This window comes from Poecilia formosa, unplaced genomic scaffold, assembly GCF_000485575.1.
Source record: "Poecilia formosa unplaced genomic scaffold, Poecilia_formosa-5.1.2 Scaffold12, whole genome shotgun sequence".
Taxonomy (NCBI): Eukaryota; Metazoa; Chordata; class Actinopteri; order Cyprinodontiformes; family Poeciliidae; genus Poecilia; species Poecilia formosa.
The window spans coordinates 2,770,149-2,794,559 of record NW_006799951.1 but is presented as its reverse complement, the minus strand read 5'-3'; the positions used below and the strand labels follow the sequence as shown (position 1 = coordinate 2,794,559).

The window sequence follows — 24,411 nt, the reverse complement described above, 5'->3', positions numbered from 1 at the left end:
ACGCAAAATAAAAAACTGGTTCATGTTATGAGTTAGTTTTTTTTTTATTTTTATTTTTTATAGTGTTAAATGAGAAAGCCGAAACAAGAGGGAAAGAAAGGCTCCCTATTATCTGCTCACCCTCACACCGGCTCAGCCATGCCTGTGCTCTAATCAGCTAATGAGTGTGTGTGCGTGTTTTGTGGTGCTTTTCTGTGCATAAATCCGACGAGAACAAAAGCACACGGAAGGAGGTCAGCGCTGAAAGGATGCTCACAGAACAGGAGCTGTCGGCTCAGCTGATGCATGGCTCACTGCCTTTCAATAATAACAAAAAGAAAAAAAAAAAAGTTCCTGTCTGCTGGAGCAAGAAGAGAACAAAACCGATTGGATCGAAAGATTCTATCGTCCAACACTAAGTGAATTTTTCGGGGACGAACACAGGCTTAACTGTTGCAAAAGCCGCAGAATTATTCAATGTTTTTGTTTTGTTTTGTTTTGTTTCAAGCCTGTGAACACATAAATCTCACCTGGCCTGTCGATAAAGTGACAGTGACCCAGCCCGGCGATCTCCATCCTCTTTAGGAACAGCACGGTGGAGGTGATGTCAGACTCCACAATACGGGGACGAATCTTTGCAGGAAGCTGTCTCTCTTTCGGGTAAAGACGAAAACACTTGCCTGCAGGACAGAACGGTAATCTTACACACAGCTGGATAATCACAACTACGGATTTACATTCACTCGCTGGCCACTTTATTAGACCCAGATAGATCAGTTAGCTGACTAAGGAAAAAACTGGACAATAACAGACTGGAAAACACCGGACTGAATGCAATTTGGTTCCCTCAGATGCTGGGTTCATGATTTGGTGTAAACAACATCAGTCCAGTTTGGGTTTTGATGCAGTAGTATCGGAGATATTCTCTTGACATGTTTGAATTGTTGCTAAACGTGTACGTTGTCGAAAAGCCGCAGTACGCTCATCTTCTTTTATCAATTTGCAAAGTTCAAATGAACTCAAACTGGTTTTATTGAACATGGGCGTAAGCTCACCGTCCTCTACTGGCTTGCACAGTCGCCATATCCAAAACAACACCTCTGAGATTTGGCAATCATAGATTCCAGCAGATTTTGAAGGCCAAAAGGTCATCTAACCAGCAAGAAGTACCTAAAACATGCTCACCTGTTGGACCAGCCAGCTGTTTGCGGCACTCGCTTTGACCTGAGCTGATTGGCTGGATGATGACAGAGTTTGTTCTGATTCTCGGGTTGTAAACCTGCAACACAATGGCAAAAAGGAGTTAGAGAGATCCAGAACTATATATTTATGTCTTTAAAAAAGTTTTTTTTCCCCCCTGCATCACAGAAGCAAGGATATACTTTTTTTCTTTTTCTTTGATAGATTTTATTTTAATGCACTTTGATACACAAACATACACTCTGACAGAGCATCTCTGCTGAGACATCAGCAGATAACAGGAAGCTAAGCAAATGCTGTTAATTGTACTGATAATGCTAGGGACATATAAAGATAATACAGAATGTATAAAACAACAACTCTGCAATTATTTGTTTTCTTGTTTAGAAGTATTAATAAAATACTGTTTAACAGTGGAGATAAAACAGCTGGTTTTACCTCGCTTCCTCACACGGTGTGAAGGTGCCTGTTCCTTATATGAAGAACGTTAGATATTAGAATGGACCAAACTGTTGCTTTGTGATATGGTGCATATTACATTTTGAAATGTACAGAAAAACAGAAAAGGAAAAAAAAAAATTGTGAAATAAAACTGAGTTGTGCTGGAAGTTTCTGCAGTTGGATTATCGCCTGTTGAAACACCTCTGACCTGAAGCCGGGTTACTTTACTGAACTTTTTGAGTTTCAGGAATGCAGACCTTGGATGTCTTTTGATATTTTTCTTTTTTTTTTAATTACTGTTTTATTTTACAACAAACTTTGTATTGCTAAGATGTTAAGATGTTTTAAATGGATTCAGAAAGTAGAAAAATAAAAGTTTTGTAGTTCATAAAGTGCAGCTGGCTGAACTGGCCACAAATGTCGGATCGATGCGAGATCACAAGAAATAATGCAAAACTTACAAATCTTTTTTCCACTCCAGCATCAATAACGAAGTTAATTGAGCTATAAGCCCAGAAAAAGTCCTCATTTGGACTGCTTGTGAGGAACACTCGTCTGGTCTGACCCGCCTCCTCCCCAAATGTTGGTAGACTCCCAGGTTGGTCAGGATGTACAGCTATGGGCAGCAGTTCACCCAGACCAGGTGGCAAGCCTCGCTTTTCATGACACAGGATGTCATGGGCCAGATCTATTTCCTAATAGAGGACATAAACAGAGATAATTCAGCAACAAAGCAATTTTTTTTGTCAGACTTAGGACAGCAGGGTTGCGTCTTACCTGCATCGTCACCAGAAACACAACCACATCCCCCGGCTCCTTGGAGCGATGGATCTCCAGCACGAGACGGAGAGCAGAACAGAAGTAGCTGTCGCCCGTGCTGCTGTACGCCACCTCCCCAACCTCTGGGGCCTCCAGGTGGATGGCTGGCAGTGCTGACCCAGTGAAGAGGTTCAGCTGCTTGGGGTCCGGTTTGGTCGCAGACAGGAGGACCACGCGGAGCTCTGGCCTCTGCAGGGCGACCTCTTTCAGCAGACCCAAAAGCACATCGGTAGCAACGGTCCTCTGGTGGGCCTGGTCTACGATCACCACACCGTAACGCTCAAGCAAAGGGTCTGACATCATTTCCCTCAGCAGCATATCATCTGTGCAATACCTGAGGCAAAATTGATTTAAAAAAAAAAAAAAAAAAGGTTTGTTTAATCCTTTATTCAAGTTTGCCGTCCAGATGGCAGATCTCGAGGACTGTTGAAGGTATTTTCAGGTCTGCATTGTTGTAAAATTACACAATAAAAGATATACTGGTCACATTTGAATGACCTTTTCAGGTTCACTTGTGGTATTTAATTAAATTTAGAAACCGACTTTTATCACAAGGTTTCTTTCACCACCGCTTGTTTTTCTCATCTACCGAAATCCCCCACAGGGCAGAGTGCAGAGTTCCTTTGTCCCCCATCTGACTTATGAGGCACCCACATGGAGAGTGTGACATATGGGTGGACAGGGAGCGGGGCAGCTGTGACGCAGCCGCTGAAAAGAGCCCCTCTAGCCTTTTGTTCTCGTCTCGCCTGAGATTTAATAAAAGGCCAGTTGATTTAGCAGTGTGTGTAATGAAAAAAAAGTTGGTCTGTTTTTGTGCAGCACCACTTTTTCCATTACCTGAGGAAAGTTTCACTGGTGCAGCAAGTTTCCAAAGGGATGGTGTACCCGACCTCGTGGCCGATGTTGATGTCCATCTCATCGGCCACTCTCAGAGCGAGATCAACCGCCTGCTGTGGATGAATCTGGGTGCACACCACCATCCCGTGCTGGAACCGGACCGAGAGGCAGAACTCAGCACACCACTGAGGAATCTGATGCAAAACAAAAGTGGGACGGATTACTCCCCAATAGTTAACAAAAAAAGAAAAAGGTTCAACTAAAAAAAAAAGATTGCTTATAGAGAAAAGATGTAAGGCACTCACTTGAGAGCTTCTTCCAGTCTTGGCAAAGCCACTAAGAACCACAAACTGTCCTTTGGTCAAAGAATCCATAAATTCATCCTTCGCCCTCCACACCGGCAGCTCTTTCCTTTCTTTTAGCAGTTTGTAAAACCTTGACGAGTAAGGAAGTCCATCAAACTGATTAAGCTCCAGGATATCATCGTATTCTTTGTCTCCCTGACTCAAAGTCTCAGAGTCCAAACAACACGGGGACTTCCCCTCGACGCAGTATTCTCCACTCAAACTCAGCATGTGTGGCTCCATCTCACTTGAGTTTTCAGTTTTCCTCACCACCACCTCATGTCCAGGTCCGCGCAGATTTGGCTTGGAGAGGTCCCCGGCTCTCGGCACCCTGCTAGACGGCAACAGAGACCGCCTCTGCAAGTGAAGCCAAGTGAAAGGCTCAGTGGGAGACCAGCCCAGCAGTGTCATGTGGCCGCTAATCCCACGCAACACACACGCGCATTGATTTGAGCAGATTGGCTCAGGGGGCCTGGTGTTTACAATGAACAGTATAACAACAACAACAACCACAATCTGCCCATTGTGGAATTACACATTTGTTTAAATGTGGTGGCATTTAGAAATGAAGTTGCTCTTTGATGAGAGGCTGGGTAATAAAGTTAAGAGTTAGCTCTGATCTGCTTTTATTCTTTGCGATATTTAGACATAAGTTCACTCTGTAAAACTTGGTTTTCTCTTATATTAAAAAGAAAAATAATATGTCAAAGAATAAGATGAGTTACAAATACTATTATAAAGAGCCCCGACATTCCATGTATATTTAAACATAAAACAAAAATAAAATAAAATAAAAAAATAGTGTTATTATAGTAAGAGGAAAGATAATTGCTTGGCGTTGCCAGTAGATGGCACTGTGATCATGTTGTGTTGAGAGATCAGAGAGAGACAAATGCCGTTTGTCCTGAGTGGACAAGGTCAGTGTTGCAGTCAAGACCACTAACCCAAGACCAAGACTTTTAGGGTTCGAGACCAAGACCGGGGAAAGTCGAGACCGAGTCAAGACCAAGACCAGGTTTTCTAACCTATGTACAAAATTTATTTCTTGGTTGTACCTTTAGTTAAAGACAGTAATATCAAAAGTAAAAAATTCCTATCATACACACACCTACCTTGAATAACTGCGACTATAAACAAGAAAAACGTAAAAATATCAGAATGTATCAGAGAAAGCTAATTCTCCATAACAATGTAGGGCATAAATCAGTCTTCATATATATATTTTTTGTTTTAGCCAAGGATTCTGGGAATCGAAAACTCGAAGATCAGTTTCCATTTTTATTCCTGAAGGTGGGGTCTCTGTGTGCAGGTGAGGTTTTCTGAATCAGGTCACTGGGACTGACCACCTGCCTGAGCTCGGGGAAGTGGGAGGGGCTCACGGCTGTGTGGGAATTCTGGCTCTTTCTAGAGAACTGCTGTTCTGACTATCAGTGCAATAAAGTTTTGTAAAATACATTTTTCTTTATCTTTAATTATTATTATTATTATTATTTTTTGCAAATATAAGTCAAAAGATCTTAATTAAATGTTCAGCTTGGATTTAACTTAAATGTAAATCATGAACTTCTTGTCGTTTTGATGTTTCTGAACTAAATAAACTTTATTTACTGGTCAGAATCCAGAGCTGTTCAGATCATTACCAACTTCAGCTGTGATCTCTACAGAAACAGAGACGCTCGGCCTTCAGCGTAACCGCCAGATCAGATCCACTCTTCTGTCGAAAAATAGTTTTATTTTTAGAAAAATAGTACCAAAAGTACTATTATCTGGTTTAATGACCATGGCATCAAGGTACTCGATTGGCTAACAAATTCATCTGATTGGAATCCCACTGATAACATTGCCATGATCACAAAATTTATTATTATTCTGTTAATTCACTTCTTCAAGTAAATTTAATAAAAAATAACTCAAGATTTCAAATTTTGTAATATTTCACATTGTGATACATGTCAGTGCCTGTGATTTAACTCAAGCATTACAAATGTTAATGTTTTTGTGCATTTTCTCTGTCTTAAAATGTAACAGGGTCTTTAGTTGTTGTAATGACATGTATTACCCAGCAGGTGGCAGTATTGCTCAACCAGCGTCAAACTTTTGCAACTCGTGGACAGAAACAAGTTATTTGTTGCAGCAGAGTTTATCAGTTAAAAATAAAATAAAACATTTTTTTTTCATTATCACAAAAAAAACTTTATTTGACCTCTGAAGTCAACAGTCAGGCCTCAAAGTTCATTTGCAACGCTCAAGTGTTAAATATCAGGTTCTCACTGAGAAGGATAAATGGGGCTCAGCCGCAGAGCAGTTCTTACATTTCTGTGCTTGAAAACAAAGAGATAAGAACAAAATGAAAATGGCAACAGACACAATAGTTACACTTTACAGTAAACTTGGTGAACAGTCCTTACAAACACATTTACCACATGATTCACACAGTTTTAACGTTTATGTTCCAACAGTGAGCCGTCATTCCAAGTGTTTCACACTTTAACAAGATCAACACATTTTTTTTTATTATTTGTTTTGTAAAGAAACACAAAGCAGGACGTAACTGACTTCCATTGTGTTACTGTGGACTTTTGGATGAACCGGAAAAGTGCCCGTAAGTGCAACACCGCACTCTAAAAATCCCATGATTAAGTCTGTAAATGGACAGGGAGAAACAGCAAAGCAATACAAAAATCAAAACTCGTAGAAGAACAAAAGAGTGCGGGGGGGGACAGCAACAAAGGAACAGTAAAACATGTTGTTTGACTTAGAGTGTGGAACTTGGAGAGCTGACAGCGCTGAGGTCATCTGGCTTGGCTCTCAGGATGGAGGGCGAAGTGAGCGTGAACGTTAAATATACAAACACCTGCGTTAATACTGATGAACTGGTTGCTGGAGCGCAATCGGTCTGTGGAATCTGTCAGCACTCGGTTTCTGACGTCTCGTCTGAATCGGTAGAACATGTTGAGCATCCAACACTTGTCAGAGCCAATGAAAGGGAATTTAGGTGCCTTGACGTGAGCCAAATCAGAATCATTTTCCATCTTGGAAATCATATTTTCTAGTCAGTAATTGCTTATATTTTTAAGTTTTCCAAGCACAATGGCAAATAGAATACAGAGGAAGTGTTTTGATATCGAAAAGCCTGTGAACAGAATAACTAAATAAATAACGCTGTTAAACTGACTTGTGCCCCGTTTCCCTTCGTCTTTATTCAAGTTCGACTTTGTCTACAGTTCTATCGCTCAATTAAAATCAATTGCTTAAAAAAAAAAAAGACTTCAATTTAAGCACATATTTTTTTTTTTTAAAAAGTACAAATAATGTAAAACAATTAAAAATGACTTGATTTCTCCTTTTGTTCAAATCATCCTTGTGGAAAATTCTTCTTCATTTGCACACAGGCTTATAATGTCAGAGTTAAATAGTTAAATAGATAAATAGTTCATCGGTACCTGAGAGAGGACAGCACCTTCTAGAGGCGTAGCACCAAGGTGTGACGGTCATCCTAGTTTCTCCCCAGAAACTTTGCAACTCTTCCTGTGGTCCAATGTGTCCAACAGAGTCTCGTCTCAAAGATTAGTGCAAAGCAAGAAAGTCTTTGTAGTTTCTTCCGTTTCTTTTTTGTGAGATTTTCTCTTTTGACTCATCTGCAAAGTCGACTGCTCAGCAGTCCTGATTCTTTGGTGGTCTGTAGGGCAATGCTGGCACAGGTCTGAAACACAAATAACGGTCAACGGGTTTAATAAAGCAGAACTAGGTCAACGTGATTGTGTTTTATTGTCCTTTTCTGCGATCGATCAACACAAAGCGTCACATAACTAATAAAATGTCTACACATTTTCTTTAATTTTTCACATTTGGTGGTTTATCAGAAGATACACCACCACTCACCCATTAACTCTCCAAATATGCACAGGAACAAAACGGCCAAAATGTGAAATGGACACTTGAGATTACACCGACAGACAGGCTTTATTTTGTTTTGAACAGACCTGTTTGGTAAAGGGATGCTGGGCGGCGGTCCAGGAACCTTGGGGATAGGTACCGGGATCGCTCCGGTCCCTGGGATGTGGAGCCCCGACGGTGTGATGCTGTACCCAAGCCGAGAGCTCCGCCCCAACGGATCAGCAGGCAGAGGTTTCTGTGGTGGACTGGGCTTCTCAAAATCCTGAGAAGAAAAATGAAGATGGATCTACGTACTTGATGCTGAAACATTTGCTCGGTGTTATTCATACAAACAGAACAAAATGGGACCCAGACCATACAGGATTTTCTTTTTTTCTTTTAAAGGATTTGATGCTCTAATAATGTTTCACTAGAGGGCAGTGTGTTCTCAGCATCTTCTCTGAACAGACACAGCAGACATATGATAACCCCACCTCCACATTCTTTTCTCCGTCACCTCCATGGCAGCGCTGTGTGACGGTAGAAGGTTATCTGGATGAGGTGCCACCGTGTGTTACTAATCTAAGCGAGGAGGCGAGAAAGCGATAAACTTCAGCTCGAGCTGTCCAGCCGCTGTCACGCGCACGAGGCTCAGGCTCAAAAATATCAAAATAAATCCCCACATGTACCCAAGACAAAGAGTTTGACAAGCCTAAAGTCAAAGCACTCAGAGAGCAACGAAAAATAAAGCTCAACCAAAACAGGGCGATTCTGTCAGCTTGAAAACTTGTTTAGGACCCGGAGGACTCCCAGCACTGCCATGTTTCTGCCAGTAAAACTTTGCCAAGTGATATGCGTCTGGGGGGGATTACTGTGCTTTCCAGATTTCGCGATACACCCATATTCTACTTATAACAGTAGATCCAACTTTGCGGCTGCAGTAAACAAGAAGCCTTTCAGGATTCAGATCGTCCCACTTCATGAAGTCTCTGTTTGCAGAGTTTAGCGTGAGGGAACCTTGCTGGCCAACACGGGGCATGACCTTAACCTCACTGAGCCGCTTGGCGATAGAAACGGCAACTGTGAGTCAGACGTTATTGGTGGGTGCTTGTGACTGATTCATCGAAGTTCCCTGGAGGCAAAAGACTTTTACTCCTCTTCAGGTTGTTCACCGAAACGGAATAATCTTGCTGTTGTAGGTTTAAGCAAAAACAGGAATGCAGCGGATCAATTTTTTTTTTATTCCTCTATCTGATTCTCTTGATTAGACATGCGTTCAGAGTCCCCTTTTTAACATTTTTTTTGTCACATTTTTTTCTTATTACAGGTAAAAAAATCCCCCAAATTAAAACTATTAAACTGTAAGTTGCTCATTAACAATGAGAAGTTTCCCATATTCAAGTACACAGATGCCTAAAAAAAAACAAACAAAAAAAGTAATGTTTCAGTCAGAGTGAGCTCCATTATCATCTCAGCAGGTTTGTTTATATTTTTTTTCCCTCTAAGTCTACATCACAGCAAGTGCGCAAGTGGGGAGATGAAAGGTAAACAGTGGGGGTATTCCAGTAATCCAATTATAGAAATCTGTGGAAATATTAACTCGACCAAACAGCAGACAGTATCCCCGGCCCCTGAGTAGGTGATGTAGCTGAACAGATACATCTATCTGAGCGCATTAATTCAGGACCTGAGCTCATGGCAGCATTGTTTGCTTGAAGCCTCATATGCTGAGAGAAATCTTGGTAATGTTTCTGCATATGTAAATTCAAAATCAAATATTGCATTGTCATCTGAGTAGCTGTGCTTCAATATAGAGAAGATGCAGCTATTTGGTTTGAGATTTTGTTCAACATTTTTCTTTTTCTCCTCAGCAAAAATACAGCTTATTTTAATGTATATTTCCAACATCTGATAAAAAAAAGAAAAGAAAAAAAGAAGAAGCATGATAGAAAAAAACATGTCTTTTGGATTCTCTCCCAAGCAGTTTTCTTTAAACTTTATGAGAGATTTTATTTATTTTTTCCTTTTCCCCAGTAAATGCCTTGATATCAGTGGGGCGCAGTCAGTTCGAAGACATTCAGGCAGAACCAGCGGGGGAGCTTGTAATATGCTCTTAAAAATTGATGTTCTGTTTGTCGTTGTTAGCCTGCTGTTAAATACCAGCAGAATCCCTCATGTGCCTGTGACCTACATATGCCGTCTCTTCCCTCTCAATCTGATTAATCGCTACAAAAAAATGGCTTCAAGATATTAGCAGGTAATGGGGTTTTATTGTTTTGGCAGCTGGGGAGCCGTCAGTGCTGACGGCGCACAGTCACCCCACAAATTTCATACGGAGACGTCGTTATGGGCACCCAGTGGCAATTATTGAGATTGGTCAATGTGGCTCACTGCCCAGGGCAGCATCCTGTCAGGGGGCAGCAGAGAGGATACCTGCCCCCAAACAAAACCTGTCAGTTGAGTCCAAAATAAGTAATTTATTATCATGCTCATTCATTTGAGGCTGCTTTTCTAGAAATCTGGGCCGCATTTTATCATCTACTGAATGTAATATTATAACATTCTTTGTGGTGAAAACTATATTTGTATAAACAAACAAACAAAAAAAAATCATTTTTTTTTTATTAAAAAGTTTGAAATCTTGGCTCATCTCCAAGATCCATGAATTTAAAACCTGTTTTAATTGTGCTTTAACATAATCAGCTTATTATGTTAAAGCACACAACATAACATTGTGTCAAAACATAATAACTTCAGGGAGTGGTTTATTAATAATTCATGGCACTTTGGCATTAAAATAGAAAGGAAATGTAATTTAAGAGACTAAATTTGGCAGAGTTATTTAGTTATTTCAGAATCTGTTGATTTACTGAAATCCTGGACAAAAATGTCTTATGTAGAGGTCAGAATGGTTCAACAGGATATGGAAACTACTTTTTTTTTTTTGACAGTTTAAGCTGTCTGACATGTGCTGATTTAATAATAATCATAAAGCTGCGCACAGCTGGGCTTAGCCAGAAAATAGTCACGAATGGGAGCTTCGTGGCAACAGTTCGGAAATGCATAACACCTGCGTGCGCTCACATTCGGCTGCGGCCGCCAGCATTTTCTGCTGTATTTCACCTGATTCATGGTGAGTGATGGAGAGAGATACAGAGCTGCGTGTGAACAACAGGAAAAGCTGATTCAGACTTGGAATCGTTTTCTTTTCCTCCCCGTTGCCGTCTGACTGCACTGATCATGTTGTGATTAAGAGGCTTTTATTTTCTAATGAGTCTGTGGAAGCCTGGGGGGGCTAAACTGAACCAACCTGGAGAAGATCAATTATTTAACTTTTTTTTTATTTGGGTTTGCTAGTTAAAAAATGTAATACGTTTTTTTATTCTCAAATATTTCATAATTTGTGAGACTGCTGAGAGACTTTTATTTTTTATTTTTTTAGTCTTAACAGTATTCAGATCTTTGATGCATTTTTCTCTAAACTGCACTAAAGCTATTACATACATTGGCTGGCTGGTTTAATTAGGGTACATATAAAATAAAAAAGGTTTAATATTGAACTACCAGCTCTATTTCACTCTGCAAAGTTAAGGTGACCCCATGTGAGCAGTTGTGGGGTCACAATATAAAACTAATTAGAGTTTAGAGTCTAATTTAAAGGCTAATTTCCTTTTAGTGGACTGAAATAAAGCCAACTGAGATATCTACAGGAAAAGTCGATGTTGCGAAGGCGCTAACAGAGAAATCAAAAATGGAAAGTGGACCCAAATTCCTCGTTTTATATCCATTAGGGACACTCTGTTGATATTTTGCAATATCAACCTTTGTTAGAAAATAAAATGCTAAGCTCATGTCATTTTTGGAAAGAGTATCCTGTTAAATGACCATCTCCCTGTGGAAAGATCTCTTTGGATCTCTACTGGAGAAGTTTGGTGTATGGCAGAATTGAAGTTGTTATGATTGACTTGTAAAGAACAACCGGTGCTGTCCTCGGACGCTTACGGTGTTTAAAAGAAAAAACGGACGCAACGCAATTACGATAACTTTTCCTCTAGTCCCACAATTTTCACAGTTAAACAAGTAAACATTTTAATCCACAATTTAATCTTTTTCTACTCCTTTTATTTTAGCCTTGGCATCACACTTAAATTATACAAACACCCTCCTCCGGATGTTATGCTTCATAATGGAAATTATTTGCAAGTAGAGTTATACGATATTTATGTGAGGCAAGAATAATGAGTTAACGCCGGTCATGTGAACGGTTGAAGCCAAACATAAACGTAAACAGCATTAATGCAGCTCTGAATCTCATTCGCAGGCCTTACAGCTGCAGCGCTGCTCGGTTCCTTCGCCAAAAGTGAATTAGTTTTCTATCTTCTTTCCTTCCTTTGTTTCCCCCCCACCCACCTCCTTTTCCTGGCATCCAAAGTGTCTCTTTTTGCAGTGTTGGTTCAGGAATGCCTGGTCAAGATTTTTGGATCCGCCACCTGAGCAGACAGATGGATTTATTATCTCCTCTGTCTCCAACACAACCCGACTCAACAGAAAGCAGAGCTTCACTCAGTACATGGGGCACAGAGAGGGAGACAGATTGAATTTTTATTTTTTTTTTGCTGTCGATATGCAGGCGGGCACAAACCAACCGCAGCGAGCTTTGCTGAAGCCTTTTAGAAATGGACACACACAGGTGGCAAGTTTTAGGTCATTAAGTACAATCTGCATATATTTTACATTACATGAATATTTTAAAGAGCAGCAGCTTCTTAGATTAATTAATACTTTCCAACCTACCACTACTTGTTACATTTTAGGACATGAAAAGCTGAAGTCTGATGAAATGTCGAGCTTCTACTGGCCTTAGATGATGTTAATATTAAGTTTTAGTGTTATATAATTAAGCTGTATGTTTTAAAGAACTTTGTGTACAAGGGGAAAAAAACCCCACATTATTGCTTGAAAAGATTGTGGATTTTTTAAAAATCTGTTGTTAACTGTGCTGTGATCTTTAGCCACTAACTATTTTAGGAACTACTCAATTTGAAGATTTCATGGTATTGTGTTTTCCTTAAAGGCTAGGGAAGATGTTCATTTAGCTGCTGAATAAAATCTGAGATGTACATTAACACTAAATGTCTACTAAAAAAAATCGAATCTAAACAGGAAAATTAACAATGTTGACATTTATTCTGGCCTATTTTAAGACTTAAACATTATGGTGGATGGATGGATGTAGTATCTGGACAACAGAACGGAACGGTTTCCCTTTCACGGACCTGCAAAAGGTTACATTTCAGAGGATGCTTAGAAACCCAAAGAGATGATCCGATTAATTCACATCGCTGATGCTACTCAAACATACCTGATCCACTCTGTACAAAGACTGCTTGCGCGGCAGGCTGAGGAACGGCGGCACTGGAGCCGGTGAGACCGACGAGTGGGTGGGCAGGACTCGGTGCTCGTGGGTCGGCAGAGGAGGCAGGGCGGGATGGCCCACGCTCAGAGACACGGGCATGGGCTGGCTGATGTGCAGCGGCTGGTAGAGGGGCAGCCTGCGCAGGCTGTGGGAGTGGAAGTTGTGAGGAGGGAGGAGAGGCTCTGCGCCCAGGAAAGACGGCTAAAAGGAGAAACGAGAAGTAGCGGTATTAAGTTAAAAAAAAGCAAAATGTTTGACAGAGTGCCAGCATAAGCACAGATAGTAAGACTAAGCTAAAACACACACGAGATTAGACGTCTCACCAACTACCTGATATGACTTTGAACCTTCATGAGGACACCGATGTCCTGGTGGACTCAATGATTAACGTGGAAGGGAGTTTTCGGGGTGATACTTAAGGGTTGAACGCATTAAGCATTCCTGGCTTAATGCGTCGACATTTGGCCATGTTTATTTCCTGGACAAAGTCATTAACAGAGTTACTGCTGTCATTAACTCTGTATTCTTTGTGTTTTTAGCTCGCTGCTTCTGTGCTTAGCACTGTTTTACTACTGCGGGAAGCCACTGACAAGCTGTTGCTCATAGCAACTGTGTATTCTTTGTTTTACGTCATCTAGAAATTACTTTTGACTTTTGCATTTGGCAGTGTTTCTTTCCTGAAAAAAACGCCTCAGACAGAGCCTTTTGCTGCCATTAACTGCATACTTTATTTTTCTTTTCCATAGAAATTGATCCCAGCTCAGCGTTTTTATGTTTACCATGTTTTTTTTTTGTTTTTTTTTTCCAAGAGGATACTCCTGAAGGAGCTATTTCTGCCATTAGCTCGGTGTGTAATGCTGATCTCATAAAGCCTGAATATTACTTTCTGGACTTGTAAAAGCCAGAGTCTGGCCAAATGTCCTGACCAGCTGTCATTTCTTCAGTCCAGAGCTTACCAATAAGCATGTTAAATGGCCAGAAAGGATTTGGCTGCCGGACAAATACGCACAAACACACATTGCAGCAGTGGAGATGCAGTCAAAGAGCGCTGCTGTGATGCAGGCTGACATGTGCGACTGGCTGCAAATGTCACAATAATAAGAACGGACAGGCCGTTTCAGAGATTCACTCTGCTGAGCTATAAAAAAAGATCAACTGGATGAACTTCTACACTTGATTATGACGTTGGATAGAAGTTTCATTCTCGGCGGTCGCCAACGGAGGCGAGCACAAACCCATATCAGATCAACGCACACTCATGCATATAAATGTCCACTCCTTTATTTTTGAGGCACAAACACAACAATAGGTAATCTCCCTCTGCGCTTATCATTTTCAGCAAACAAATCAAACCCTATTTTCCTCCACTGCCTGAATCAATCAGCTGCGCTCCCCTCGCAGGAAAAAAAGAAATCACAAACATTAAAGGGGTTCGAGTTTCGACATCCTACATCCCATTTCTGTGACGCCATCTCTCAATTACAGTTTGGCCATGTCCTGTCAACAACAGCACTGTAATTAATATCTCCACCTTCCCGAGATATGGTGAGGCTGAATCAATTTCGCAGCTCGCCGTGATCTTATTTGATCAACAAGCCCCGATGCAATAAGACTCAGAAATTAGTTTTGGCTGCGAGTTACCGGAGAGCTCCGACAAAAAGTGATCGAAAAGTTTAAAATATCCTCAGCCACACGGTTGTGTGCAGTAATTAGGCGAATAAACAGAGTAAGTGACTCACCTTATAAATATTGGCTGTGGAAGGTTTGGGTGGAGGCTTGCGCTGTGGTGTGGGTCTGTATCTGGACTCGGTCCTGATGGGGCTGGTTGGTCTGGTTGCCTCCACAGATCTTGGAGGAGAAAAGAAATTGACTTAATTTTCGTTTTACGTTCGATGTGTGTTTGGATGAAATTTCTTTTTTCTTTTAAAATATTTGCAAATTGCACATGTTTGCACCATCTTTTAATTATTTGGACAGACTCTTAGGGGATGGAAAAAAATCAGATTTTTTTTTTTTTTAAACTTATTTTGTAAATGCATCAATGAACAGCAGTTTCAATAGTGCTGTTCTTGGTAAAAACGTCCGTCTTGTGAAGTAATCACTTTTCTTGTTTGGTATTTTTAGTTTCTTTCTACTAAAGGGGGAACAATCCTAATCCTATAGAGTCAAACTGCAGCCGTGTGAACGTTGGGTATCTTTGCAGCTGCAGTGGGTGGTATCGTGAGCCTGTGCTATTTATATTCTGGCCCATATGGATTTAAGTATGGCACATATGCTGAACTTTCTGCTTATTGGTAAGAGAAACTAATAAAAAAATACATATATGTATGACAAACAGAACAGGATTACTTTCGTGTCAAAATGCATTCTTGAAGGAATGGAATCTGTAACTGGATTTAAGTGTGATGAATTCCCTGCCAACGTTGTAGCCAGATCATGATAAATGTTGATTGCTCTGGTCTCCTTTTTTCTTTGTACGATAAAATCTTTTCTCATCACCCATCCTTTTACATCAGGCTGTGCAGTGGCCATGAAAAAGGCAGTGGACCTATTGAAACGATCAGCCTGCTCCACCTTAAGATCTAAACGCTGCTGTTTGTATACAATGACAAAAGAGCATAATATTTTTTTTGAGAACTTCAAAATCTTTTTGCAGCTACTGTTACATCGCATTGCATAAAGTCTGATGGTAGTTTTGTTTTAAGCTGCATTTTGAGAATAAGCAAATGATGTAACACCCCAAGCTTCTCATCAGGAAATGTATTAAAACAATAAAAAAAGATCCATATTTGCAAGTTATAAATGCATAAATGTTTATGTGAAAGAAACATGTGGCACAACAGAAAACTTAAGAAGCTGACTGTCTTTTATCTGCTTTGTTTTGAAGACGATCCCCTGTTTATTTGCAGAAAAATATTCCAAACAACTATTTCATTTAGTGATATTCAATGCTTCTCTGTTTAGACCGGGAACAATTGTATTTTAAGTAAGCAATGCAAATTAAGTTAAAGGCTTATGAAAAGAGACCAACTGCAACATGAAAAAATACATAAAAATCAAAATAATCCATTTGATATTATCGCCTTCTTTACTTTTACTTGTTCTTCGCTCGTCCAGAAGTTTAATACGTTGCAAAGAGAAGAAAACAGAAATGATAGCGTCCCCCTGCGAGTCAACCACTGTCGATTTGCTACGTCTGACAGCTTAAGACCAACTGTTACCAATTTGGGCCTCAAGTTAGACAGTCGTTTTAAATTGGACAATTGGAGCACTTGAAAAGTCCTGCTTTTATCTCTTGAGGCGGATGGAAGAAGTGGATGATTCTTCTGTCCAGGCAGCTCTTTGAAACACTGATCCAATCTTCCTTTTTTATTTCATACTGCTTAGATTACAGTAATGGATCTAATGTTGGCGTGAGTCACTCTTTTTCGCTCGCCTGTCTTAAGTTGGTTTAAAGCGCTGCTGCACATCTTTTAGCTCAAGCAGCTGAAACCACATATTTACATACACTGAATAAAAAGACACATGCGTATTTTTTCCCCCTCACACTGTCTGAAGTTAAATCAAAACAAACTTTTCTTGTTTTACTTTACCAAAATTATTTTTATTTGCAAAATGGCCAGAAAACTTGGCAAGGACATTTTCTTAGAAATGATTTTGTAACTTTCCTCGAATTCAAAAGTTTACACACATACAGTCAGTGTCGGGGATAACTGTCTTTTAAAATGCATGACTTGGACCGAACTTTACCATTCATTTAATTTCCTTCTGGGATCAATTAAGCATTTTCTGGATGTAAATTGGAATTCAGGTTTCAAATTTACATTCATATATATTTATATATATATATATATTTATTTTTTTGTCTGAAAGGTGTTACCTGAGTTTTTCCAGAGTGGTCTTTTTGTGGCTGAAGAAGAGACGCAGCAGAGTTTTCCTCTTCAGAAAGACGATGACTGTGGCCACCAGCAGACTAACCAGAGTGACCAGCACCACCACGGTAATGAGCACACTGTCGGCTGATGCCACATACGACAACACGCACATTAATACACACACACGCACATCTACAGCACAGAACAGTGACAGGAAATACAGCTGTTACAGCTGAATAATGAGCACAAGAACTACAACACACTTTTTGTACATCTATCTGTCTGTCTCTCTGTCTGTCATATTTTTGTTGAAAATGTTCTTGTGATCATGCATACACGAGCAAAGGCAGAGATTAAATTGCCCACTCTACCTGCCAGTCTCATTGGCCCGCTGTCAATGCTCCCGCCGAAGCCAGGTTCCTCGCACAACGGAGGAGCCCACTGCGCTTCACAGTGGCAGTTCTTCTTGTTGTTGCACACCTGCAAGAGTGATGGATGGTTATTACACTATGCATTACACTTAGCTCATTTTGCTTGCCTACAGAGATGAGCAGAAAATCAACACATCTCGTAATCGTTGCAACCCCAAAAGTTCTAATTCCTGCTGAACGTCTTTGTATTTCATCATATTAAGGTCTGAAACTTGAGTGTGTTTTATTGATACTTTATGTGACAGATCAAAACAAAGAATGTAAATGGAAGGAGATTATTAGGGGACTCTATATCAAGCAAGAAATCCAATTAGCTCAGATGTTTCAGCTAATCTATAGGACGACATCATCATGTGGGGTTTCTCCCGTTGTTTAAAGAGACAGTAATTAGTCTGTATGAAAGCTTCTTAATTAAAAAAAAACTCTCTGGCATTTAGCAAGTAGTAATAATTTTGGTGATTTTAACTTATTCTGAATACGTTTGGCTTGATTTAACTTTAGATAACGAGAAAACACGTGCTTGTTTTTAGTCACTGTATTTGGTTTCAACAGTAGAGGGAAATCCTGGGAGAAAATCTGTTAAACGCTGCAAAAAAATAAAAAAATAAATGATAATAAAAAATAAAATGTCGGAGCGGAAAGCAGCAACTGTAAAACTACAGAACAACAACAGAACGGTTTCCATCTGAGGTCCTAAACTCAAAGTCCTTGAAGAGTTGGTGGGTCTGCTTCAACACACCTCAAGTGAATAATTAACAGGACTTAGCAGCACTTGACTGCACACTGAGGGGGGACTTCAGCCATTTGGGGTGTGTTGAAGCAGAAACAAATGTAAATGAGGTGGCATACACTTTTTATCTGCAAAAAAATAAAATAAAATAAATAAAAATAAATAAATAAAACATCAAAACCAGGTATTTTTCTTGAACATCATGGGTATGACCTACTTTTTTGTTGTTCTATCTCAAAATCCAATTATTGAAAGCTGTTTGGTTGTAGGGTAACAAAATGTGAAAACATTCCAGGAATACAAATCGAGTACTTTTTTTTTTTTTTTTTTTTTTTGCAAGACTCTGTTTAAAAATGTGTAAGAGCCCATCCAGCTCCTGCCTCGGGTTTCTGGTCAAAGTATTTTATCCAAGTGGGTTCTCCAGAGAGGCATTAAAATGCAGCTGTCAGTACGAGGGAGAACAGAGGAGACGGCAGCAAAGCAGATGTGGAGAGGAGTATTTACGTTTAGCACAGATGCACAGCCTGAGTGTCTCCCTTGCCTCCGGCATATAGCACCATATCCACTAGGTGATGGGGTTAAGAGGCACTTGGAGGAGATTTTATTGTACGTTTGCTAGAAGAGAAATGCAGCTGACATGAACGAGCACCGAATCAAATTTAGTATGTCGGAGAGAAATCGTTTTGCTAAAAACAGCCACGTATTCCGAAGACACTTAACGTAATTTAGTCTTTATGTAAATAAAGTGATTTTTAGTATCTAAAGTACTTTATGTACAAAAAAAAAAATTGAAGATGAGGCTCACTCAGAAGCACAGCATTTAAGCACATAATGAGCAGGCTACATATGTCAGATCTTGTAATACAAATGAAATAACATCTGCTTTAGATTTAAACTGCGTTTAAATCCACTTTAATGAAATCAAATTGGTTTCATTAAAATTTATCAAATCTCTTCCAAGAAAAGGAAAGTAATCTTCAAAAAAAAAAAAAAAAAACGCAGTTAATCCTGCCTTTCCCATCATACGCCCCACCACATTGTCAATTTATTTCTTTTTTTTTTTGCATGTATTCCCGCCAGAGGAAAGATACATGAGACCACTTTATTGCTCTAAATATTCTTGCACAGTTAATTCTATTTATCTTTTTGCGGAGAATAAGAGTTTCTTATTGATTGGCTTTTACGTTGCAGAAAGGTTTAATAAACGACACAAGGGGATGAGCGAGACAAAAGTTTTTGATTTCTCATTGGCCCCCTCGACTTAGTGGACGGTAAAGACGAGTGATAAGAACAGCCTGTGGCGAATGCTGCAATTACAGCGCTAAACAGAGTACATAAAACATGAAAGCGTCCTTTGTTGAATTATTGAGAAGAGACGCCGAGAGGAATAAAGGTGATCGTTTCGGAGGAGGGAGAGATATAGTGCGGCTGATTTACCATTCCCGTTTCCTTTCTTGTGCAGTTAGAAAACAAAACAAAACAAAAAAAGAAAAGCGGAAAACACTTGAAGTTAACATTAAAGTATTGCGGTGGAACAATGAAGACTGATTGAGCAGGCTGCATTGCAAATGCACAGCTACTCTTTTATTTTTTACAATTACAACGTAGAGAGGGAGCTCACCTGATTGTGCGGCTCTTTAGTAAATGTGAATGAGCAGATAAATACACAGACCCCCCCCCCTTCAGGCCCCCTCGGGCTTTGCTATATTTCATAATTTAACACTAAGCGCTGCGCTAAAAGGTACTTTGCACTCACCCCTCGTCCGCTGCATTTCCCGGAGCACTCGAGCACGCCGAAGACGCTGACATTCTGACACTGCCGGTTCAAGCACACCTATGAAGAGAAAAGCATCGTTAGGCGTCTGCAGGGGGGCTAGACTGCAAACCTCAGTGAAGGAGAAAGGCATGCATGTTCTGGGTGAGGACAGCTGTGCTATAAAGTAGCAAAACATGGTTATTTATTTTTGCAGCGATAGCACAAACATGTTCCTGCTGATTTGTATTTGCTTAACTATGAATGAATTCATCAAAATGTGTGTTCATGTTTTGACACACTGAAGCAATTAACCTCAATGGAATCAGGGAACACACGGAAATCTTTAAATGAAAATAAAGTGAGCATTTGTATTCAGAACTCCTTACTCTGATACCCCAAAATAAAAAAAAATATAAAAAAAAAGTCAAAACACAACCAACTACCCTTAAATCACATAATTTATAAATCGTGTCCACCCGGGTGTAATTTAATCCTAGCTAAACGACTTTAACTAAACATGCATAAAGTCGTGGAGAAATTTAAATCAGACTCAGATTAGAGAACTATTTCCTAAGGTTTGAAGATCAAATGGGTCATTGCTTAATTGAAAAAGATGAAAACCTACAGCAACATCCACTAAACTGACAAGCCAGGCGCTGTTTTGTCTGTAATCCTGAGCTCTGTGAAAGAGAATAAAGTTTTTTTTTTTTTTTTATAAAGAAAGCCAAGGAGGTCCTTTGTGGACTTTCCCACATGTCGCGTGGGAGACCGAACAAACTAAGGTTGTTCTGCTCGGACGAGACCAAACTGTAACTTTCTGATTTGCACAGAAAAGAGCAAAAGCATGTGGCGGGAAATGAACACAAGGTGAAGCATGTTACAGCGCTGCTTCTCTTCAGCGGCTACGGGAAAGCTGGTCAGCGAAGGCACAGCAGAAGATGAAAGGAGCGAAATATCAGATATTCCTTGAAGAAAACTTGTTAGATGCTGCAATTTGTCTTTTGACCGCGAGCGGAGGTTCACCTTACAGCAGGACAGTAATCGTGAAGATAAAGGCTGAGCTACAACGGGGTGTTTTAGATCAAAGCTTATTCATGTGTCAGAATGGCTCAGTCAAGGTCTTAACCTAAAGGCAATTCAGAATCTACGGCAATGGTAAACTAATGTGCACTGATGTCCTCCGTCCGACTTAATAGATGATGAGGAATTTTGTAGTGAAAAAAAAAATGAAATAAAAAAAACAGTCTCTAGACTGCAACTCTGACAGAACATCAAGTCTCAAAGGACTAAGATATATGTACAATATATGATAATATATCATACAATGTGATCCCTTTACTTTCTCATCATTGTGATCTAGTACTTTGTCTGGTAAAATTCCAATAAAATACATTTAAATTAATATCTGTAATGTTGTAAACAATGTCTAAGGGGTACAAGAAGCTTTCCGTTGATTATATAAAAGAGGAATTTCAATTAATGTTACAATTTTATAGACTGACAAAAACAGTCTTTCCATAAAATAATTTTCACCAAAGGTTATATCAGAGGTAACCCGAGGTGACTGAACTGTAGTAGCAAGCCACAAACGAAACAAAAGCGCTGCAAAATGTTGCAAATTTTTAAGAACAAAGAAACATCCCAGTGAATAATGACTGCATTAAGCAGTGAGCAGTGTTCAGCTCCTATTTTCCCCAAATTACCACAGAACAGCAGGATGTGTGCTGTCAGCCTAATGCTCTGATTGATTTTGAAAAAAAAAAAAAGCACAAAAACCTTTCTGAGAGAACAAGGACGTCAAACACACACCTCCAGACCATTAAAATTTCTAGATAATGGGGTCGTGCAAATGCATGACTTGGGAGTCAGTAACCAGGAGACGAGCCGGTCCGCTTGACGGCCATTTCCTGCATGAAGAGGACAAAAGCAGCTAAACACCGACGACGAGAGCGCTGGTTTGAATGAAACTGACCATGAAGCTCTTGTCACTCGGTTCTTCAATGATTATAATTACACTTTTAAAATCACTAAAGAATTTTAGGATTACTGTTCAGTCTCCTCCGACACTTTAGCGCCTGAACGTGACAGCTTGTGGAATATCACTGCACCAACTCGACATTTGAGAAACCTTTTCTTATACAAACTAATCATCTTCATACTCCGGCTCTTAAATGTTCATTCAAGATTACAAAATCTTTTTTTTTTTTTTTTACAAGCTAGACTCCAAGCTGTGGTGGGGAAGAAGTGTGTGGGGGGGTTGATCTGCATCTCATTTGCACTCTAAGGGAGAGAACAAGTAAGTTCTTTTGTAGAGCTAATTAAGAGGTAAATAGTTTCGTTCCAGGGCCCTTGGCTCTGGAGAAGAGGTTGGGAGGCACAGCTAATAAAATAACTGATCCCACTGTAGAGCTGGCTCAGGCAGAAGCACAAAGTGTACAAATAAATCACCGAATCCACTCAGGAGTTAACTTTATTAGATGCTCTTCTCTGTTCTCGAACCTCCTCAGTGCCTGAATTGATACTAGGGAAGTACACGTATTCCTCTTTTATGACAGCGATTCAGCGCTACAAACACTCCACTGTGGATAATGGGAGTTCAGAGGACCAAATAAGAGATCCACCGATCGGACTTTTCCTTGTCTGTGCAGAAATAAAACACTTTGCGGCAATTAATAAGGCGTCTCGTTTGAATAAACGAGACAGAAGTCAAAAGGCACAAAACGATGACAAGTTAATTAATTGAGATTTTATTCTAATCACTAAAAAAGGCTGTTTATTCATTCAAGATCGTTTGCTAAAAATTGAAGGCCATGCTTAAAAAGGTTTACTGTTTGATATCGAGTCACGACAACACATCAAACAATATAATCAGGAAAATGTAACTTTTTTTCTTCGCCACTAAAGCAAACGGCAGAAACACAGGACTGTGACAGAGGTGCACAAATCTAAACTTTATTATTATTATTATTTATTTTCATATATGTGTCGCTCACCATGTTGTCTCCACACTTTGTCCCGGCTAGAACGAGCCCGGGGTCTGGCATGTCATCCCCCAGGTACACGTGTGTGCCCCGACACAGAATGCGTCCTCCTTCCTGTAGCGGGATATTGGTTTCTATGGAGACAGCGTTTGTGCCGATCACTGGCCGGTTTGCTCCGCCTTGGCACTGAATTTTACCACACTTTGCATCCCTGCAGGAATCCACAGAAATATGCGGTAAGGAACTGTTTGCCAGTCAAGTCACAGACAAACCGAAGGAACTGCGAGGACGGATGAAAGCGCGCCGCGGAAGGACGACTGAGCGTCGTTAACGCAATTACATCAATTAACAAGGTTTGATTACAGAATTCCCCTGAAGGGAGAATAGTCTTATAACAATTAGATGACAATCCAGCATTACATTATTCACAAATAACTTCTTAAAGAGTCATTTAGTGCCGTCTTTCACAGATTGCAATTTTCCACCATGTTTGAACGCCACACGTCCTTCGCAGCAAATGGATAATGGCAAATGATGCAACTTAAAGCGGGTTTCGTTGTGCTTCGCATAGCAATTCCTCTCTACCTTCGCTTCCTCGGCGCGGCAATAGAATCCTTACCTTGCGTCACATTTGGCGAAGGAGCCTCTGGAGTCCTTCCCGCAGTTCCCGTAAGGATCCCCGGCAGAGTTGACTCTCTCGAAGCAAATCCCGGGAGCAGGTTTAGCTCCTGCAAAACAAAAACAAAAACAGCCGCCATGTTTTGATGAGGAATTACTCGGTTCGGACACAGGCGCGCTTCTTTTAGCGGCGTTTGCTCCACCTGCTCCCCACAGCGTGATACACTGCTGCTCGTGAGTCTGGCAGATGCCGTTGTAGCAGTAGCCGTCCACGTTGTGGCAAGCGTGTCCGTCGTGCAGGTAGACGTTGGCCGGGCAGTGCGGACTGGATCCGGTGCAGAACTCGGGCAGGTCGCACGAGTTGCTGGACTCGCGGCACATGGTGCCGGCCAGTTTGAGCTGCAGACATGCACAGTCCAGTAAACCACTCCGCGTACCCAAACCCTGCTGACCCTGAGCTGTCTCTTCACTGCTTGGATGTTATTTGGTACGAGTGAAAGCATCTCAGTGAGTGTTTAAGTGTTTATTATCTTGAGACGTCAGATAGCTGTTTCACGTTGGGCTGAAATGTTACAAAGGAAGAGTTTGCAGTTTGTTGAAAAGCTAATTTGGCAGAGCCTTTACTATCTTTTATTTGTAAATGATTAAAATGAGTATTGGTATGAAAAAGGCCTAAATAGAACTGAATACTCAATGAGGCGTCATATTTTATATGCAGTATGTGAATGTGTGTATAGCATGACTGAATCTATTTATAGCACTATGAGTGTGTGAAAAACATTTTCGAGAAGATTAAGTCAATTACAGAGTCCTTCAAAATGCATCTTTTCAGAATTTCCTTCCATCCAAAGGATTTTTTATTTTTATTTTTTAGTCGAACTAAAAGTTAAACAAGGTCCAACATGGAGGGAGACCTAAAACGCGTTACCTTGCAGTCTTCACAGCATTGCCCGTGGGCGCACACAGCATCTCCTTTGAGGGTGCATGTGGTGGCATTGCAGCAGGGGTTCATGCATTCCTGGAGTGCAGAGAGAGAGAAAAAAATAAATAAATAAATAAAAAAAAACAGCTGATAGCATGTGGTCCTGATCACAGGTCTGAGGTTAGC

The 24,411-nt window shown here is 40.3% G+C and overlaps 2 protein-coding genes across 4 annotated transcripts in view; both read right to left on the bottom strand.

Moving 5' to 3' along the window:
* Positions 1 to 4,060, bottom strand: part of dhx32b (DEAH (Asp-Glu-Ala-His) box polypeptide 32b) — a 10,533-nt gene extending 6,473 nt beyond the window's left edge. The window contains exons 1-6 of one of the 2 annotated variants that reach the window (XM_016667973.1): positions 3,582 to 4,060; positions 3,277 to 3,470; positions 2,398 to 2,773; positions 2,082 to 2,315; positions 1,165 to 1,258; positions 510 to 659 (exon numbers count right to left, since the gene is read on the bottom strand). In XM_016667973.1, coding sequence (XP_016523459.1) covers positions 510 to 659; positions 1,165 to 1,258; positions 2,082 to 2,315; positions 2,398 to 2,773; positions 3,277 to 3,470; positions 3,582 to 4,031 — 1,498 coding nt within the window. In that variant the 5' untranslated portion in view covers positions 4,032 to 4,060. The remainder of the gene's footprint in view (positions 1 to 509; positions 660 to 1,164; positions 1,259 to 2,081; positions 2,316 to 2,397; positions 2,774 to 3,276; positions 3,471 to 3,581) is intronic. The other variant, XM_007545352.2, reaches the window with a different exon arrangement.
* A 1,733-nt stretch (positions 4,061 to 5,793) lies between these two features.
* The window catches only part of adam12b (ADAM metallopeptidase domain 12b), a 106,923-nt gene continuing 88,305 nt past the window's right edge, over positions 5,794 to 24,411 (bottom strand). The window contains exons 13-23 of one of the 2 annotated variants that reach the window (XM_007545350.2): positions 24,232 to 24,321; positions 23,507 to 23,702; positions 23,305 to 23,413; positions 22,698 to 22,896; positions 19,705 to 19,782; positions 17,159 to 17,267; positions 16,793 to 16,979; positions 14,652 to 14,760; positions 12,859 to 13,113; positions 7,604 to 7,779; positions 5,794 to 7,323 (exon numbers count right to left, since the gene is read on the bottom strand). In XM_007545350.2, coding sequence (XP_007545412.1) covers positions 7,275 to 7,323; positions 7,604 to 7,779; positions 12,859 to 13,113; positions 14,652 to 14,760; positions 16,793 to 16,979; positions 17,159 to 17,267; positions 19,705 to 19,782; positions 22,698 to 22,896; positions 23,305 to 23,413; positions 23,507 to 23,702; positions 24,232 to 24,321 — 1,557 coding nt within the window. In that variant the 3' untranslated portion in view covers positions 5,794 to 7,274. The remainder of the gene's footprint in view (positions 7,324 to 7,603; positions 7,780 to 12,858; positions 13,114 to 14,651; positions 14,761 to 16,792; positions 16,980 to 17,158; positions 17,268 to 19,704; positions 19,783 to 22,697; positions 22,897 to 23,304; positions 23,414 to 23,506; positions 23,703 to 24,231; positions 24,322 to 24,411) is intronic. The other variant, XM_007545351.2, reaches the window with a different exon arrangement.